Raw genomic sequence first — 18,029 nt, forward strand, 5'->3', positions numbered from 1 at the left:
GACCACATAATTTTGTAGCTTTGTTTCTTTTCCTCTTGAGCTGGTGACGTCTGGGCCAAAAGCCATAGGCAGAGACTCCCCTGGAAAAAACATTATGTGGTGCCAGACTTTATTCTTTCTTACTTGACTCTGTGAAGCTGGAGAGAGAACAATGTACCTTTTCTCTCCCCACCCCCAAACATCCTCTGCTCTCCCTTTCTCTTCCTCCCCTGGTTGATCAACCTATTCTTTACCTCCACACCCCATTGGCACTTGGCACATTGCACTTCCCACCTTCGAGTCTCAAAGAAAGGAAGCAGAGCTGTGAAACTGGCTGGGCTCACCCACTTCCCATTGCTGGGTGGGGATGGATTCAGTTCACAGCTTTCAGAAAGGAGAGTTTTATGTGTATTTAACCTTCCCCTCCCTCTTCACCCAAAGAAAATGTTTTTTAATCATTTTCATTAAGCATATTTTCTGATATATTGCTCAGTGGCAACAAACTGGTTTCCCTTTCTCAGGGAACCTTGCACTCTATCCTGATGCTGGTTTTTTGACTCTCCACAATAGTATTGCAAGAGCTCATTGGAATTTGTTCGAGCATGGGTGGTATGTACAAGTGCTGGAACCAGCTTAAAAGTCACAGCCTCCCTCGGTGGAAAAACACAGTTCATATCTCACTATGGTCCTAAAAATAGCCTTGGTAGATAATAGAGAGTGGAAGATTGTTTTCAATGGGTCTGAATGTACTGCATGCAGAAATTGCTGGGGAAGGGTCAATGGTTTGTGGCATTTAAGTAGTCAGGCTCAGCTACAGCACTCACTGACTTAAAAATCTGACTGCGCTGTGGCTAGTTCTACCTTTATTTATATTCACGCAACTCAGCTGGAAATGAGGCAAACTTAGGTTCATTAGACTAAAACAAACACATGAACCAACCTCCTGAAATCAAGTGAAACAGATTTTCTCTTTGATAAAAATACAGCCTCTTTTTGCTCAGCTGTAAACGATGATACTAGCAGTGACTCAGCAGACATGGAGATTTGATATGGAAATGGGCACCTACTGCCATGCCCTTTGCCAGATGTTTAGACCTGGAGATACCTTTTTGTACACAGTGGTCTTGATCAGACTCTGTAAAAATAAATTCTACCTGTTTGCTCTGCTAAGCAGCCAAGAAGCTTGAAAAGGAAGAGAGACATTTCTCTCACAGCTACGACTGAATGTACAGAAACCTTTACAACCATCATACTTTTGAAGTATTTATAGTTCAATTCCAGTTATTTGTATGAAACAAAAGCAAAGAAGCATGAAGTGTGTTGGAAAATACTTTATAATCTCTCCACACCAGTTCAGGGAGTGAGTATAAATCCTCTTTCCAGCAAATGGAAACCAGTAATTTATTGCAGCCTTGAAGAAAGCAATTTATTTCTCTACACTTCCTGCCCAGCACAATCTGCAAGCTGACTCATGGAGGGATGGGAAGCCAAAAGCTCTCCTCCCTCTTTCCTATCTGCTTCTGGAAGGCAGAGCAGCAGTGAAGCTGGGGCTGTGCTTGTGCAGAACAGTTTGGAAGCGCCTGGCAGCATTAGAGATTCACACCCCCTGCCTGTGCCATAGATTTTAGAGAGGGTATTCTCTTTACCTCCTTCTGAGCAGAGACTGGTACCAGAACTGGCAGTGCAGGTGGAGGTGCTTTCATTCCATCTCTGATGATCTTTCTCTCCCCCTGACCCATATGTGGGACCATGCAGCCATCAGAGTTGCAGAAGATACTGGGGATGGTTTTGGTGCACACAGCCAGTAATGATTGCCAGAGGGAAATTTCACATGGCCTAATTTTGAGCTGTGACCTTGGTGCTCATGCATGTATTGAACTTTGCATGTGTGAGCTGTCCCGCATGTGTGAGCTCACATGTGTGAAGTTAGGCATGTGCTGAAGTGTTTTGCCAGATTGAATACTGTGTCTATAGGGGCTTTGGGTGAACCTGAACCTGTTTTGTTGGGGTGAGAGGCTTTAGATTTCATTATTAGGAATTTGATATGTTATTCTCTCTGAGTGCAAGGTCTTGGAATTATCTGAAATTCTCATTAAGACAAGAAGCTAGGAAAAATACAAATTCCTCCACCAGTAATGTTACTAAAAATACTATAATTAAATTATCTAAGTCTTAAACCCAGTAAAATATATTGAAAAGTGTGGTAGAGGTATAAGTACAGTGTTTTGAGAGTACCAAAGGGACTAACAGCACTTTCCCTGCAGATATTGAGCTGGAATATTTGGAGTAGTTAATATAGCTGATGTAAAAAAGAGTGTTGCTTTTTCTGTACTCTTGATTCATAGGCTGTGACCCTTAATAAATTTTGATGTTGCTCACAGTGAAGCCGCTGCTTTCAGAGAAAGCAAGAAAGCAGGCTAGAAAGAAAGAAAGAAAGAAAGGAGCCTTAAGAATGAACAAACAAGTTCTTTCATAAGGTATTTCTCAATGGACATTATTTCCTATTATGCTGAAGTTATTCAGGTCCATCATGCAGCAGTCCGGTAAATGGGGTTTAGAAAAATTGAGCCAGCTCTGTCTGGTATTAAAAGCATAAGCACTCTTTGAAAATGTATTTTCTGGAAGATATTTCTGAAAGAAATGAATTTCATGAAAGAAGTTATATTATTGATATTTTAGAATACCTGGAAGGGAGGCTTGTTTTATGGTCAATACCATAACATACAGCTAGGGGTCTTATTTTGCGCAAAGATATGAAAACAATGAAACATGTAATAAATACCCGGAATGTGATTGTGATTTGTGATGTTTCCATGAAATACTGAATAAAACCCAACTGGGCTGCTCTCTTGTTTGTGTTATTTTTTTCATATCAGTAGACTTGAGCCCAACTATTCTTGCTGACATAGTCTGAGCAGACTGGTGTAGCTGAAAGACTTGACTGGCAGAAATCTGTTTCTTAGAAGGGAAGAGCTGGAATGAAGGCTGTCCTGCTCCATTAATCCTGCTCTGGGATGCCACCTCTGACAGTGACCGTCTGCTGATAGTGATCACTCACTGTTTGGCCTTTAGGAGCAGGTTACCAGCAAGGCTGTGCATGGCTGGTAGCCTTTGAAGTGTGGAACCTATCCACTTGGGGATTGTGCAGGCCACCAGGCAGATGACATGTGGTGAAAAGTATTTTTTGAGATGCCTTTGACCCTTTCACTTTCCTGACACCCTTTTTGAGGAGAAAAAGAGCAATTGAACATGGGGAAAGGTATCAGAAATCATCCTTTAATAACCAGATGATTTATTGAATAAGGCACTTCTGTGGTGTGTTGCACAGTTTGGGAGGAAGAGGCAGGCAGCAATTTCTGAGATGATACTGTCCTTGTTTCCTTTAGGAGTCATGTTGCCTTTCTGTTTTGATTTTCTCATCTTCTGAAAGTGGATAAATTGTGCTGTTTCACCACTTGCTTATCAAGGTTTAACTAATAAATGGTTACAGCTTATGTGCTGTGCAAATAGACAGTGATACTACTTTGTTAGTGCATGTGAGTAAACCTTTCTTACGTGCGAGTGCTTGCACTGGTAACGTACAAGAGGCACTGCCTCCAACGCAGCGCTCTTGCTGTGTGTCAGGATTGCAGGGAATGGACTGACCGTGGCCAGGTGGATGCTTAGAGCTGCCCTGGCTCCACTGACACCACTGGAGTAAAGATGTTTCACACCTGCCAATTGCCGTTCCTTGTTTCCAAGTGCTGGTCACTGTGATGTGAAGGAACTGAGTGAGGGAAGAGAAAGTCTTGAATGTTAAAACCCAAGAGATGTGTTCAGCATGTATTCTTTCCTTATACTGGGATGAGACGTTGCAGCCTGGATGTCACTGACAAAATCCCAAGTACTTTGGCTGGGCTGTTGAATTCTACCGCTGCAACTGGGAAGTGATGCTTTCAGGAGAGCTTAAGTACCATCTTTGAAATTTGGGTAAACTTTTAGTAATAGCCTTTATAAATTAAGGTGCCTTAATTTTCAGCATGGGTTGTGAGAGTGTAAACTCTCTGGTCCTGTTAAAAAATAAGTTCCCAGGCAACACATCTGTTTGCATTAGAATATTGATCCAAACATATATTTACAAAGTGCTTCCAGACTTTTCAATCATGTTTGCATTTTTGTATGTAAAAATATGTTTTCTTATATACAATTATTCCACAGAGGCCAGTTACAGTAATTATGGGTAGATGTGCAAAAGTCCTGTCTCTGAAGCTCACAGTCAAGTTATCAGGAGATTGGCATGTCCTCTGGGCTGCTGTTATTACTTTACCAGCCATGAATGGGGAAGAATTTGCTCCCTGTTGTATATTTGACAATGAAACCCTTCTTAAATTCTTCCTCAGAGCCAAGTACAAGGCTGTCTTTTAATAAAAAGTGTGTTTTTACCCATGTCTATATTTATTTCTTGTAGGAATGCACATACTGCTCCAAGAGCCACCCACATCCTTCTGTATGCAGGGTGTATTTGCATTTGCAGTCAGTCCCAGTGCAAACATGGGAAGGGGAAAAATCCAATGTCATCTTTAGAGTTGGTTGCCTTTTCCATCTCTAGAATTACTTGGAGGCTATGTTGGTCACTCATTCAATTAAGATCTGTTGTATTACCTTTTCTAGAAATATGTGCCATGTAAATAAGACTATAGCTATGTTGATACTTTTAAAATCTCTATTCCAAATGTTTAGGTCAAGAGGAAAAAATAATTGTTTTGGTTTTAACATGCAAATAATTTTGTCCCTTGACTTCTTTTTGTTCTGCTGTCCCAAAGTAGGGGAGCACTTGAGCAAGAGCTTAATTTTAAGCACGTGCAGCAGTCTTTGGGAATTCAAGGGGATGGGGCATGTGCTTAATGCTTTTTTGAACAATGTTGCTTTTCAGAGTTGAAGGCTTTGTAGGAAACCTGATCCTTTAAACAGGCTCCTGTTTATGTACATTTCAATTTTATAATATTGTAAGTTTTTCTCTTCTTTCCTCAATATCCTCAATGCTACATCATATAATGAAAACAATACTGGTCATGCCACTTGCAATTACTGAAGTAGGCAGTGAATTTTTTTTTTTCTAGAGTAACTGGGGAAATAATGTAAATCATAGATTAACAAATGTTTTCCCAGGAGAAGTCCACAGTAGTTGGCTACAAAGAATGACACAAGTTTGGTTTACCCATAAAAGGGTGGTCATCTCAGCAGGTCAGTGATGTTTTTCAAAGACATATTGTTGATTTTAAACTAGCTGATAATTTATTCCCTGAACTCTGGCTTAAAAAAACAATGCAGGGTAAATATTGAGTACAATAATGGCCATGCTGCCATTCAGTTTGCACAATGCCCTCACCTTCCCTCTCCCACCAGCTTCTCTGCATTGTTGCTTTCTGCATTTTTCATAGGGCATGAGATGACCTCCACGATTATTTATGGGGGTGTTCAGATAAGCCCTTTTTTCACAGGCAACACACATACACACACTCACAAGGACTGTTATAATTTGAATTTATATTGCAAGTTCAGCTATCACTTCCTCTGTTCCCACCCTGCCTTTTGGAGAGAAATCCAGTCACATGATATGCTTGTGAAAAAGCCTGCTGATTGAAGAAGGATGCAGGAAGGATATGGTTTTGCAGTGACTGCATAAATGTTGTGTAGGACCTGAAGCCTTGGGTTTATATGAGGACGAGTTTAGATGTGAATTTCAAAGATTTATTTATTCTGATTTTTGAATAAGTCATAACTCCTGAACAGTTTGCCTGCTTTAGAGAACCATGGACTAACCTGTGTCAATGGGATAGTTTATGTATTAACATGGATATCAACACATAATCAGCACCCTGGATTTCCTGCCTCTGTTCCATCAGAGATCTCAAAGTTTTTTTCAAAGAAATTGTCTCAAAAGTTTCTTTTCAAAATTGTCAGATGCAATCATGTCTTAGCAAATGTACTTCCCACCAAAATCTCCTGGGGAGTTTTGCCATTTGCATAAGGAGAGTACTTAGGCTAGCACAGAGATCTTTCCAAAAGATGCTGTGTTCCCCCTTATTGAAGTCCTAAGACCTGAAGAGCCAAAAACTTCATGTCACCCATTACACTGTAATGACAGTGTATTTATTGTTATACAGTGAGGGAGCTGGACCATGGAGGTTTGTATTTTAAGGGTTTGTTTTGGTCATTCCATGTTCTGCCAATATCTAACATCTGTATTTATTTTTTAACTCTTCTTAGTGGATTAGATGCATCTGTTCAGTTCCAAGAATAATGCTTGATTTCCTGCATTTATAGGTTGCAATAAAATCCATTCGTAAGGACAAAATTAAGGATGAACAAGATATGGTTCACATCAGACGGGAGATTGAGATCATGTCATCCCTCAGCCACCCTCATATCATCACCATATATGAAGGTTAGTGAATGTGATTTTCCTCCCTGACTGTTCTGTTACGTTCTTGCAGACCTGATGTTCGTGCTTCTTGAGATCGTGCACCAAACCAACCCTTACTCCTTGTGTAACCCATCCCTTACCAACGAGACTGCCTTGAGCACTGCTTCCCCTCTGAGCTACCAGTGTTTCACAGATGCATAAACCTTTGCTTGGAAGAGCTGCTTCTTGTGTGAGTTCACTGTGTCAGTCACAGGTGGGAGATGGTTGCATGTATCACCTCATGTCCTTGTTCCCACTGCACAGTTCAGTTTCATTTCACCCTCACTCATGAATCAGTCTGATGTCTGTTTCTGTTCCCAGCCCATTAACCAGTTTCCTTATTTGCTTTTTTTTCCCTGGACTGCACAGACTGCTCTTATCTGTTCTAGGACTTGGGTCCTCCCTACCAGCCAGTTCAAGTTGCTAGTTCTGTCATTGCAACTTTTCCCCCTGAATCCCAGCATCCGCTTCCTGTCCATCTCTGCACACTTTCCTGTCAGTCTGGTGGCTGGCTTATAATTCCTGTTTCCTTATCCTGTCTTCCTCCTTTGCCTCCTTTCTTTCTGGGACACGGCTAGGAAGATTTGCCAGTTTGTTTATGTCCCAGCACTAGCTCAGCAAGTCAGGCCATGTGCATGCTAAAAGACACCAGCCAAAAGGCCTGTTGCTGCAAGGAGGGAGGCTGCATGTTGGACATGGGATGTAGATTCCAGAGGTTCAGAGGGACCTGGGTCAGGCAGCCTTGTCCCTGGGGATCACCCTTTTTCCTCTGTGAAGAACAGGAAGCCTGAATTTAGCCCTACACATTTCCATAGCTGGGAGGTAAATGCAGAAGGTGATGAGATGTATATGGCAGCTCTGCTCTGAGAGTTGATATGACTGATTAAAACAAGGACTGTCTTGGCGTACTGTTACACTATCGCATATTGAGTTATTCAAAAGCATGTTCTTGTACTTGAAAAGAGATGAGTATCTGTCTTTTTATTGAATAAACTCATAAAAGGATCTGGAAACAGAAAAGGGGAGGGATGCTGTGTCAGCATGTGGGTTGCAAATGGAACAAAAGTTACTTCAAATATGGATGGGAACTCAGGAAGAAAATAATATTAAGTATGCTGTGGTTCTTTGACCAGTTGCCCTTCTCATCCTTTAAATAGTTTTTACTGAGTTAAAATATTTGTAAAAGTGAAAAAGATTACAGCATTTTTAGGAAGCAGACACTAAGTCCTGTGGGAGTAAAACTTCCCTCTCTGGCCTTGCGGAGGGAGGAGCAGTGCTTCTGCAGTAAGAGCAAGTTGAGCTTCATGATGGAGAATTCATCTTGTCTGAGGAGGATGAGCACCTATGTCAGGTTCTGGTGCATATTCCAAGCAGTCAGAGTCAGTATTTGGCCTGTAGCAGCCAATGCTGTAACTTAAGATGTGGTAGCACTGGGAAGATGCGTGGTTGTGCAGCTGAACCCACAGGAGCTGCTCAGAGGTGAGGGTGTGACCTCAGGGACCCTTGAGTGTGTGCTTCTCTTGAAGCTGAAGAGTACTTGTTGTGAAGTTAAGGGACTACTACATCAAGGACTGAAGTATTTGTATCCTCTCAAAGTTGGACTTTAAACACATAGATTTTCCTCTTGAGTGATGCATAAAGAGTGATAATATTGCTATCCCTTGACACAAAATGTTGAAATCAGTAAATCCTAAGAGATGGGCTTAATCTCACTAAAATTAAGCAATCCAACATTTCTGCAGTTGGTGTATGCTACAAGTCTAGTGTCCCTCTCTAGTCAAGAGAGTTCAGCATCTTCCCAGGGTGGTTGGCTCCCTCCTGGGAGACGTTTTTTCAGATAAGTGGGATAAATGACATATTGGAGGCTCCTGTTGGAGTCTAGCTGACTAACTTAGATCAGATGCTTAACTTTAGGACTGAAGCCACCCTAGAGATATTTTACTCCTATCTCACAATTTTTTACTGCCACTGCAGTAAATGTTTCCTGACTGCTACTGCACGTTGAACACCTCTCTCTATAGGTGCCAGGTTGCACAGATGTACGTACCATGGACAATGCTGGATATCCCTGTAATAATCTTTGAAAGCTCTTTGTACTGCATATACAAACATGTGTTTTCCTTAAGTAGGGTCTTATTTAGGTATCCTTTTGACCTTCCTGCTAATAGCAATTAACCTCTGAATTTGTCTACTTGATGTAAAGACAACCTTATCTTTTTTTATTGATACCAAGCAAATTCAGATGTGTGGAAACCAAGCTTTCCAATTTAAAGGTACTTCTTTGTAACCTAATCATAAGGCATGGACCTTGCCCATTACTGCCAGGGCAGATGTACAGTTGTGACTAAAGAAATTCCATCCTCTCAGCAGGGCTGTAATTGGCAATCTGTCGAGTGTGGCTGTGAGGGAAGTGCTCCTTTAAGTGACTTTAAACTCCTTGAAAGGAGCCGGATAAATGAAGTCAGCTTTGCTGGCAGTGTTCTGATTTCAGCACATAAATTTTAATTTATAGAATAATGCCTCTGTCCATTCATCTGTCTGTCTCTCCCCTGCCCCTCACCCTTCCTTTGCCCTATTGCTTTTTTGCCTTGAAAACTCCAGCATTTTATAATAAAGCCTTTGAGAGCTAACATATTTTTCCAGGGGTAGCTTGAGTGCAAAGTCTACCTCATCTGGCAATACTTTATAAAAGTTAAACCAGGGAAGGAACATTCTGCAAACATTTAAACATGTGTTGGGCCAATCATGAGGGTGAAGTTACACTTGATACATTTAGGAGTGAGCTCTTGAGTCTTTGTAGTGTGAAGTACAGTTGTCTGCACGACTGTTTCTGTGCTGAAAGAGTTGTCCTTGGTCAGCAGAATCATACAGAAAAATCTGCCCTTTTGCAAAATGTACTTAAAGGTGAACAGACTATTAACTAACATGTTTGTAGAAATAGTTTACTGAAGATCTTCCCTGGAGAATGAATAAACATTAGGATCAAAATTTGGTGCTCGTGGAACATGATGGCATTAACATAAACGAGTAACTGAAGGAAAGTGTGTGCTGAAGTGCTCTACTGAACTGGGGCCAGGATGCTTATAAGAGTGCTGCACACTTTACATTAACAAAGCACAAAATATGGATCTCCCAAGTTAGATGTGCTTCTTTTTTCTTCTAGGTTGCATTTATGGTACTCTTAAGAGAAAGCAGAGAGATTCTCCATCATATGTCTGCCAGTCCACAATGGCTTGAGCTAGGTTGCATGCTTAATCAGGAGACTGGTTCAGCTCTACTTTCAAACCCCAAAGGCAATAGGAGATAATCTGACAGTGTGTAACAGCAGTGACATAGTATTCCAGGATACTCACTGCACTTGCCAAATACATGTTCAATCTCACATTTTGTGCCAGACGTCATGCAACAAAGCATAAACACACTTGGTGTCTCACATAGGCAACATAGGCCTATCTCCAGTATGGGAAGCTGTGTCAGTCAAGTCACCGTATCATTAGCAAAAACAGCTGCATTGTCAGAAATCTGCCTGTGTGGCAGCTGTTAAAGGTGTGTGGACACAAGCCATTGCTGAGGAACTGCATCCCTGCAGCAGCACTGGCTCAGACAAGTGTCTCTGCCATCAGCTGCGTGTGGACCTCAGGGTGGGGCAGCAGCCGGGGGCCAGGGTGGCAAAATAGTCACCTATCTCAGGCTGTGACAGTTCAGAGCAATCCCAGCCTCTGTCCAAGCCTTTGCTATCTCCTGGTTTTCTGACATAATCAAAATAAATTTTGGTGCCTAATGACCCCACCCTTTCTGTGTGCAAAACACCTGAAAAAGCCACAAGTCCCTTTAAACATCACGTGAATGACTGGGCTTTAATCAAAAATGTTGGAAGTTGGAAAGCTGAAATTATTCTTTTTTTTTTGGCCAAGAGAAAGTACTTCAGTAGTGATACTTTTTAACCACATTTCTAATTGATTTCCTCTAATTATGTAGGCTTTTGACCTTTGAGTACTTTATTCTCATTGTTTTCAGTTGATAACATCCAAGAACATCAAGTAATATTTCAAGTGTCTGGAGATGCTAATGAAACAAGAATAAACAAACTTAACTCTTTAGTTACCATACCCCAGCTTTATGAATTTCCTGCCATTGAGGGTGATCACCTAAACAGCACTTCATCGGACATGACATAAACTCAAATGTGTGAGATCATGGGCAGGTCCGGTTTAAATGTCAAACTGATTGCCAGCAGCGATGGAAATTTATTTCCATCTTCCCATTTACACAGTCCTACCACAGCAATGTAAATATTTGCTTCTCTGAAGTTCCTTGACAGTTTAAATAATATTTAAATAAAGGGGAGTTGGTGCTTGTATTCTTTGCTGAAACAAAGACAATTAATGTAACATGTTACTGTGGCCAAATTAGCAGCTGTCATTTTTCCTTCCTTCTAAAGAGCAAACCATCATAATCGGCATATCCTCAGTCTTGCTCTGTGAGAAACAACCTCACCAAGGATAATAGTTCCCATTCTGAGTTAATCTCCTCACTGGGGAGTAAATTATGGCATGCTGTCTGATTTAAAAAGATTATTGCATGATCTTAACTACATTCCTTTAATTTAAAAAGAGATGCAATTTGGCTGAATAAGGCTATAATTCAGGAAAATAATTTAACACAAGTTTAGCATTAGAACACATACTTTATGTCTTGATATCTTCAATTATAATTAAGCATATGCATAAATTTATGTGTATGCGTATACATGGTTTTCTCATTGGACCTGGGATATTTTCATGTCTGCTATATGCTCTGTTAAAAACAGTAATAAAATACTACTACTACTAAAAAAACAGCTAAATAAAAATTATGCCAAGGGGCTGTAAAACAGTCAAAAACACAAAAGCTGAATCAGGCTGAATTTCTAAGGTAAAGGACAGTTTTCAGTACTCGCATGGCTTTTTGAAGAATAATTCAAGGCTTATTACACAAGTGAGGTAATTGGGTCATACATGAATTTTCTGAATGAAAAGGTTATTCTAGTCTGCATCTCCAAAATTAAAAACAAACTCGCTTGTTCTTTTGATTTGGCTGACCTTTAATAAAAGAGCATTTTGTAGCAGTGGAAAGGTACTTCTGTCTGCGGCTGTTAGGAGAGTAATAAAAATACCACTGAATGGAAAGACACCAGATGGAAGGAATGTCAACATACTGGAACTAATTTAGGAGATTGCTCTGATAGAGAGCAAAGGCATGAGGAGAATTCAAATGGTTCCAGTGCAAAGAGATTGGCCACCCCTCTTAAACTAACAAACTAAAATCCTTACCCTAGGGTTACATGTAAACCAAATAGAATCAGCCCACAAGGAAATAGTCCTTTTGGGAGGAGGGGAAATAATCCACCCCCCTCAGCACTCACTCTGACTTCAGTATTCTATGAGCTTGGAGGAAGGGCAAAAGCCTCCTGCTTTTTTTTTATTTTGGTAGTAAGTCAGTCCAAAGTGAGCTGTCCTAATAGAGAGGTGTACAGTGTACCATTAAATCTTTCTGACTGATGTTTGCAAAACTTGCCAATCTGGGCTTTCAACAATTTTACGGTGAAGCACATCTTAGCAGAGAAGAAATGTAGTGAGTGTGTTCATTTGGTGTCAGACTTGTCCCATGAGTTTCAGAGGAGGTGACTTTGGTGTAGCTAGAGGGACAAATTTGGCAGTAGGATTGAAAAGAAGAGTGCTGATGAGCAAGAGGTCAACCAGCGCTATTTGGAAAATGGGAGGCTGTAGATAGAAGCTGAGTTCATAATTTCACAGCCTCTAACTATAAATAAGTGGAGAGATTATATGCAAGAGCTATTGCTATAGTAGAACAACCTGCGAAAGAGGGACAGGTTGTTCACATAACAAATTGTACTTTGTCTCAGATATGTCTTTGATAGCGAAAAGTGAAATTCTTTCCCAATTTCACATTTATGTTCTTCAAGGAACTTTGAAGTCAGCAGATTTGGTTTCAATTATGAGCCTGGAGGTATAGACTTTTTCTGTGTCACTTTTAAAAAAGAAACAAACACATTAGACTTAAGGGCAGGGTTTAAAGAAAAGTAAGAAATCTTTGACCACTGTATCTTAAGCACCCTTTGCTGCTTGGGTTCCCAAGGCTTTTGGGGTGACCAGGCCAAACCCCACAACCTTGTAGCCCCCTGGAAAATGCTGTTTGTCCATGTTGCTGTGGCCAGTGTCCTAGTCCTTTGCTCATCTCCTGGGGATACAATCATGTTGTTCCTCACACCTTGAGGTTCATGCTGTTCCTGCTCCTGATTCCTGATGTGCTCTCACACTGCTGTCCCTGCTTCCTCCCCTGTGGCCGCATAAAGTGCGGTCATCTCCAAAGTCAGTCTTTCAGTTGGCAGGCTCTGTCTGCTGAGGAGTAGTAGTGATTTGCAAGCACTACTCTGCAGCAGTACTTGGCCACCATGGCTGAGGCAGTGCAGCAGCCCTCCAGCTACATCAAGGTCTTGTTGGAGCTCTCAGAGTAACCCAGCTTGCAGAGTGGTGAAAATAAACACAGTGGCTCAGAAATAGATGACGCACAGCCGGTAGCGAGCATTTCTCTTGCTGCTGTCCCCTTTAATAGGTGAAGCTCGTGCCTCTGTCTAAGCAACCCTCCTATCTTGATTCCTAATTGACAGGCCATCTCCCCTGCTATCCACGTCTGGGTGTTGGTACTGACAGTTTTTTGCTTATCTAATTTGGCTAGCCATTTACAGAGTATTGATGATTTGAAAGAAGCTAAAGCACCCCACCTTACTCATACACGGTCTCCTTCCCTTGACCTTGCTTAGGGCTGAGGAGCAGGCTTATATGACATGACTGTCCCAGAAGTAGCAAGATTTGGGAGGTTCCTGGGGTTCAGCATCCTGCCAAAGCCATGCTTCTCTGCTGGAAGTAGGTGCAGGCATACTTCTAGGTGGGGGTGAGTTTCAGAATGAATATGCAGTAGGATGGCAGGTAATAAATCATCTGCAGCAAAAACAAAGAGTGAACCAAGCAGTCCCAGAAGCTATATGGAGGCAACCCGTCCATCATCAGCCCACAGGTTACAGCCCAGGTGCTAACAGGGCAGTATATTTGTTACCTCATTATTCTTTGCAGTAGGTGAATCCAGCCTTTAATTAATGCCCTCTTCTCTTCCGCCAGCCATTGGCCACAAGGCTTTCTTGAGCATATGTTTATAAAACTACATGCTGTGCTCAGAAGGGAAATTCAGAAGTGCCTGTGTGAAACCTGCCTGACATCCTAAATACTACTGTGAAAATTCGTGGTGTACTTGGCTGATAGTGTGAGACTTGCCAGAATACCACCTTGACACTTGCCTGATAGTCTTGACCACTAAATTCCTCTTTAAGGCTGTGTGTGTATAGACATAAATCCCCACTGCCTTTCAACCTCCTCTTCCTTCAGCTGCAGCTCTCATTTTAGATATTTTGTCTGCTGTTTAGTTCCCTCTCTGTGGGAAATAGCTGTGTGCCCACTCCTGAGGTTCAGCTGATACAGTGGAGGTGCTCTGACATGAAATGACGCAGTTGTAAAAAAATACCTCCCTATTCACCTCTGCTCCTGGGTAGAGAAACAATTTGCTGTTTAATTCTGTAATTGTTCAGCTATGGTGATAGTGAGGAGGCCTCTGTAATGTTACCTAAGTTTGAGGGTAGTTTCCCTCTCAAAATTCTCACTCATGAAGAAAAATGTGCCAGTAAACTGAAAGCCAAATACGAGTTTCTGGAACAATTCTGTACTCATTGATTCTAGTATGGCTTTGTGACAAAAGTTTGAAATTTGGAACAGGGATTTATGCTTTCCTAAATTCAGCATGATGGTATTATGTCAGTTTCCTAGAGGGTGTAAGAGAAAATTTGAAATGGAAAGTGCCTTTGAATGCACATTCCTCCAAACCAAATGCTTTCCACCTCATTTCTGTAGAAATGTTGGAAAATACATCTGGATCAGGACTTGTATTAATATGGCAAATTTGAGTCCAAAATAATTTCATTTTAAGATTTAAAACTTCAGAACATCACGGATGATTTGAGAAAACTCTTAGGACTGAGTGATGAAGGCAAAACTTTCATAAAAACACAGCCTGGAAGAATGCTCTATCGTGGCAGGGCTAGTATTGCTGTTACTGTCATCAGCAGCACTGAACACCTGGTGGGATATCAGCTTTTGGAGGAGTAGGGCAAGAAGAGCCAAGGGCAAATGTGCCTCTGAGCTGAAGGTGGTCCTCAGTTGGAACTGCTTGGGGTATGCATCTCCATGAAAGTACACTAAGATCGTTTGTGTCCTGTGGCAACTTCACTTATATGTCCGTGATACAGTAACCCCTAACTCATGGACTCAGCTGGGGTTTTGGGGGGAATTTTGTTGTTGTTGTTGTTGTGTGGTTTGTGTGTTTGTTTTAAATCATATCTCTTATATGAGAGAATTTCCAGTGATTTGTCTCAGCTTACTAAAACTATTTCTTTTTGCCTTCTTAAACAAGCCTGTACCTAACAAGCCTTTCCGAGCTTAGAGAAGCGAATGTGCGCGTTACTGTTTTACTGTTTTATTGGTAACACATCACAGCACCTCCCTGAATGACACGGGGCAGATTCAGTTTTTCCCAGACAGTATCAGTCTGTCGTTCTTGGAGAGGGCACTGTATGTATAATCCATCCAGAGACGGCTTTCCCAGTTTCCAAAGTTCATTGCTAATGAGGATGCACATAGGATGTAATCGCTGGCAGAGGCCTCTGCTTCGGGGTACAGTGAGGCCAGCAGACAAGTAAGCAGCCAATTTTATCTGGCTGTTTGCTCTCTCTTTTATCAGAGCTGTTTGGCTGGGATTCAGGGGTGTTAGAGTGAACTGCAGAGGCTTTGGCTTGTAGATTTGAGTGACAAGGTGTGAAAGGACATGAGACAAGGCCTAAGAGAAGTAAATATCTCTGTGTTAAAAGAGGCAGCTTCACATTTCACTGCAAAAGCTGAAGCTTAATTCTGTTTTTTTTTTAATCACCAAAGACTACTGGCTGAGCTTTGATAAAGAGATATAGGAAGGCATCATTACAGTAGGGCTGGACAAAACTAGCATCTGTTTATAATAAACCCTTAACCTCATTAATTTATATACTGGCCTTGCTGCCAGTGTGACCAGTGCTGCCACAGATAAAAAGAAAAGGAAAATCACCATGTTTTCATAGAGCAGTGGTTACTTATGGCAGGTGCAGAAAGTTTCCAGTGGGTTGCAATGGATTTTTGGTCACAAAAGAGAAGAACTATTTAGCAGCCATGACATTACAGCAATTCCAGACTATTAACAGCCTGCTTTACTAGATTAAATATTAGTTATCAAAGCGAAGTCCTTGACAGCATGTGACACAGCAAGCTCTCAGCCCTGAAGAAGAGTCAGGCTGTGACATGTATGAGATGATTTTCCTTGCTCTGCTTACGCTGGCGTTGTGCATTGCTGCCGGCTCTGCACAAGCGACAGAGAATTACAGAATGCAGTCTTGTGACATGCAGTGGGACACGTGGTAGGGGCAGGACATAAGGAAGCTTGAGGAAGAGTTGGTTGCATGAGATGGGGTACAGAGCCACACTGACAAGAGCTGTAGAGCTCTGGAGGTGTTGCAGCCACAGCAAGCTCAGGTGGCCATGCCCGCCATGCTGTCACACAGAGCTGGGATGGAGGAGGACACATCTATCAGTTCACTTGTTGGATTTTGGTGGTAGGTGAAAGCCAACCAACCGTCACTGTAAGCCAAATGGCAATCCTGTATCAGTTACTGAAGACAAGAATTTATTATGCCTTCTGTGAACCCTTTCCAAATGATATGAGGGCTCCTGTCTGCTTCTGTCCTCTGGCCTCAAGTGGGCTACTTGTATGAGGAATTCTGTGCTGGAGCAGGAGCTGGTTTACTGGCACAAATGTCCACCTCACCTCACTAGAATAAGTTGACTTTGACACCTTATGACCCCACATTATTTGAGACAAAGAGGTTCATGTAGCCATTTGAAAGAGAGGATAAACTCAACTTCCTTCTCTTGGTCTAAGATGTTGTAATCTTCCTCTGGCAAAAAGCAGCTTTGGAACTTGCTTTTTGCAGTGGGATTTGTTAGTACATCTTTCCAGCCCGCACTGGTGGTCTAGGATGTGATCAGACATCCTGACTCTTCACTCTTTCAAGTGTCAATTTTCATATGTACTGAATCAACTGTGGTGTTTTTTTTCTTTTCTTCTTTGCAGTGTTTGAAAATAAAGATAAGATTGTTATTATCATGGAGTATGCAAGTAAAGGAGAGCTGTATGATTACATCAGTGAGAGGCGGCGATTAAGCGAAAGAGAGACGAGACACTTCTTCCGACAAATAGTCTCTGCTGTGCATTACTGCCACAAGGTGAGCAAAGGATTTAATGGTAAAAAATGCTGTTTCAAGGCTGATTACTGGCATATATTTCAAAGCATGTCTGCGGCAACAGCATTCATTATTAAGTATCAGAGCACATGATTTTATCAGTTCAACAGGAGATGTTCATTAAAAGCACTACACTGAACTAGTGCTTTTTAAAGACTAATGATGTTTTCGTGTGCTATGACAGATACCAGACACACCCTTACTTTAGGCCTACCTTGCATTTTTACATTTAAAATAATTCTCCTGACATTTAAAAACTCAAAAATTACAACATCAACTAAAGAAGGCATCCTATATAACCTCTACAGCATTAATATTAATGCATTCAAACAAATGTTAGTTTGCAATTTGAATATACTAGTGAACAACTTTAGAATAGGAGATATAACATATGAAAGAAAAAGCCAAGAGAAAGCTGTGAGGTTTATGCATGAGGTTTAGTACATCTCATTCTGAATAGGTAAAAGTAACTTTACCAGATGTAGCAGGAAAGATACCATTTGCTAATGACCTTACCCATCACAATACCCACTTGGAATGACAAGTCAAGCAATTAAACCCAACGTAGCTGACTGGCTGTCATCATGGACCTTTTATACCTGTTTATGAAAAAACTGCATAGAGCTAAAATTTGTATGAGGCTAAAGGCAATGAGCAGCTAACACAATTTTAATTTGAATTCTTAAAATACTTAAGTCTCTACTTGAATTCTGATAAAAAAGGGGGTTTCTCAAAGTCCTCACTGCATAGAGCTGAAAAGCTGCAGTGCCTTTCCTGATGCATTTAATTTTCCCAAGTTTCTGTAAAGAAGGCTCTGACCTAGACCCAGTCTGTTTGCTTCCATCCCTAACATTTACAATCCTTTGGGATTCTAACTCCCCCCATCCACATGGCTGCTCATTGGAGGAATGAGGGCTTTTGTAGGGGCTAACGTCATTGACAGATATTGGTTTCTGGTGCCTGGGAAGAATATCCTGCTTTCACACAGTGGGGGCAGGATCCAGGATGAAATTAAGTTCTGAAAAGATACCCCCCAGTCCTCCACCCCCCACCCCCCTGCTGTTTCAGAGTGTCTGTGGGAGGACAGATTCCAGTCATTCTTCCCTTAACCACACACCAAGTGACTAATACAGCGCCTGCCACTAGTCACTGGGCCATGAGTGTTATGACAG

General features: G+C 41.5%; 1 protein-coding gene across 1 annotated transcript in view; it reads left to right on the top strand.

Annotated features, from left to right (window-relative positions):
• NUAK1 (NUAK family kinase 1) overlaps nucleotides 1-18,029 on the top strand; it is a 46,674-nt gene that overhangs the window by 16,904 nt on the left and 11,741 nt on the right. Inside the window, exons 2-3 of the mRNA XM_053978441.1 lie at nucleotides 6,286-6,406; nucleotides 16,688-16,839. Of these exons, the coding sequence (XP_053834416.1) occupies nucleotides 6,286-6,406; nucleotides 16,688-16,839 (273 nt within the window). The remainder of the gene's footprint in view (nucleotides 1-6,285; nucleotides 6,407-16,687; nucleotides 16,840-18,029) is intronic.

The sequence above is a fragment of the Vidua macroura genome, chromosome 5 (genome assembly GCF_024509145.1).
Source record: "Vidua macroura isolate BioBank_ID:100142 chromosome 5, ASM2450914v1, whole genome shotgun sequence".
NCBI lineage: Eukaryota > Metazoa > Chordata > Aves > Passeriformes > Viduidae > Vidua > Vidua macroura.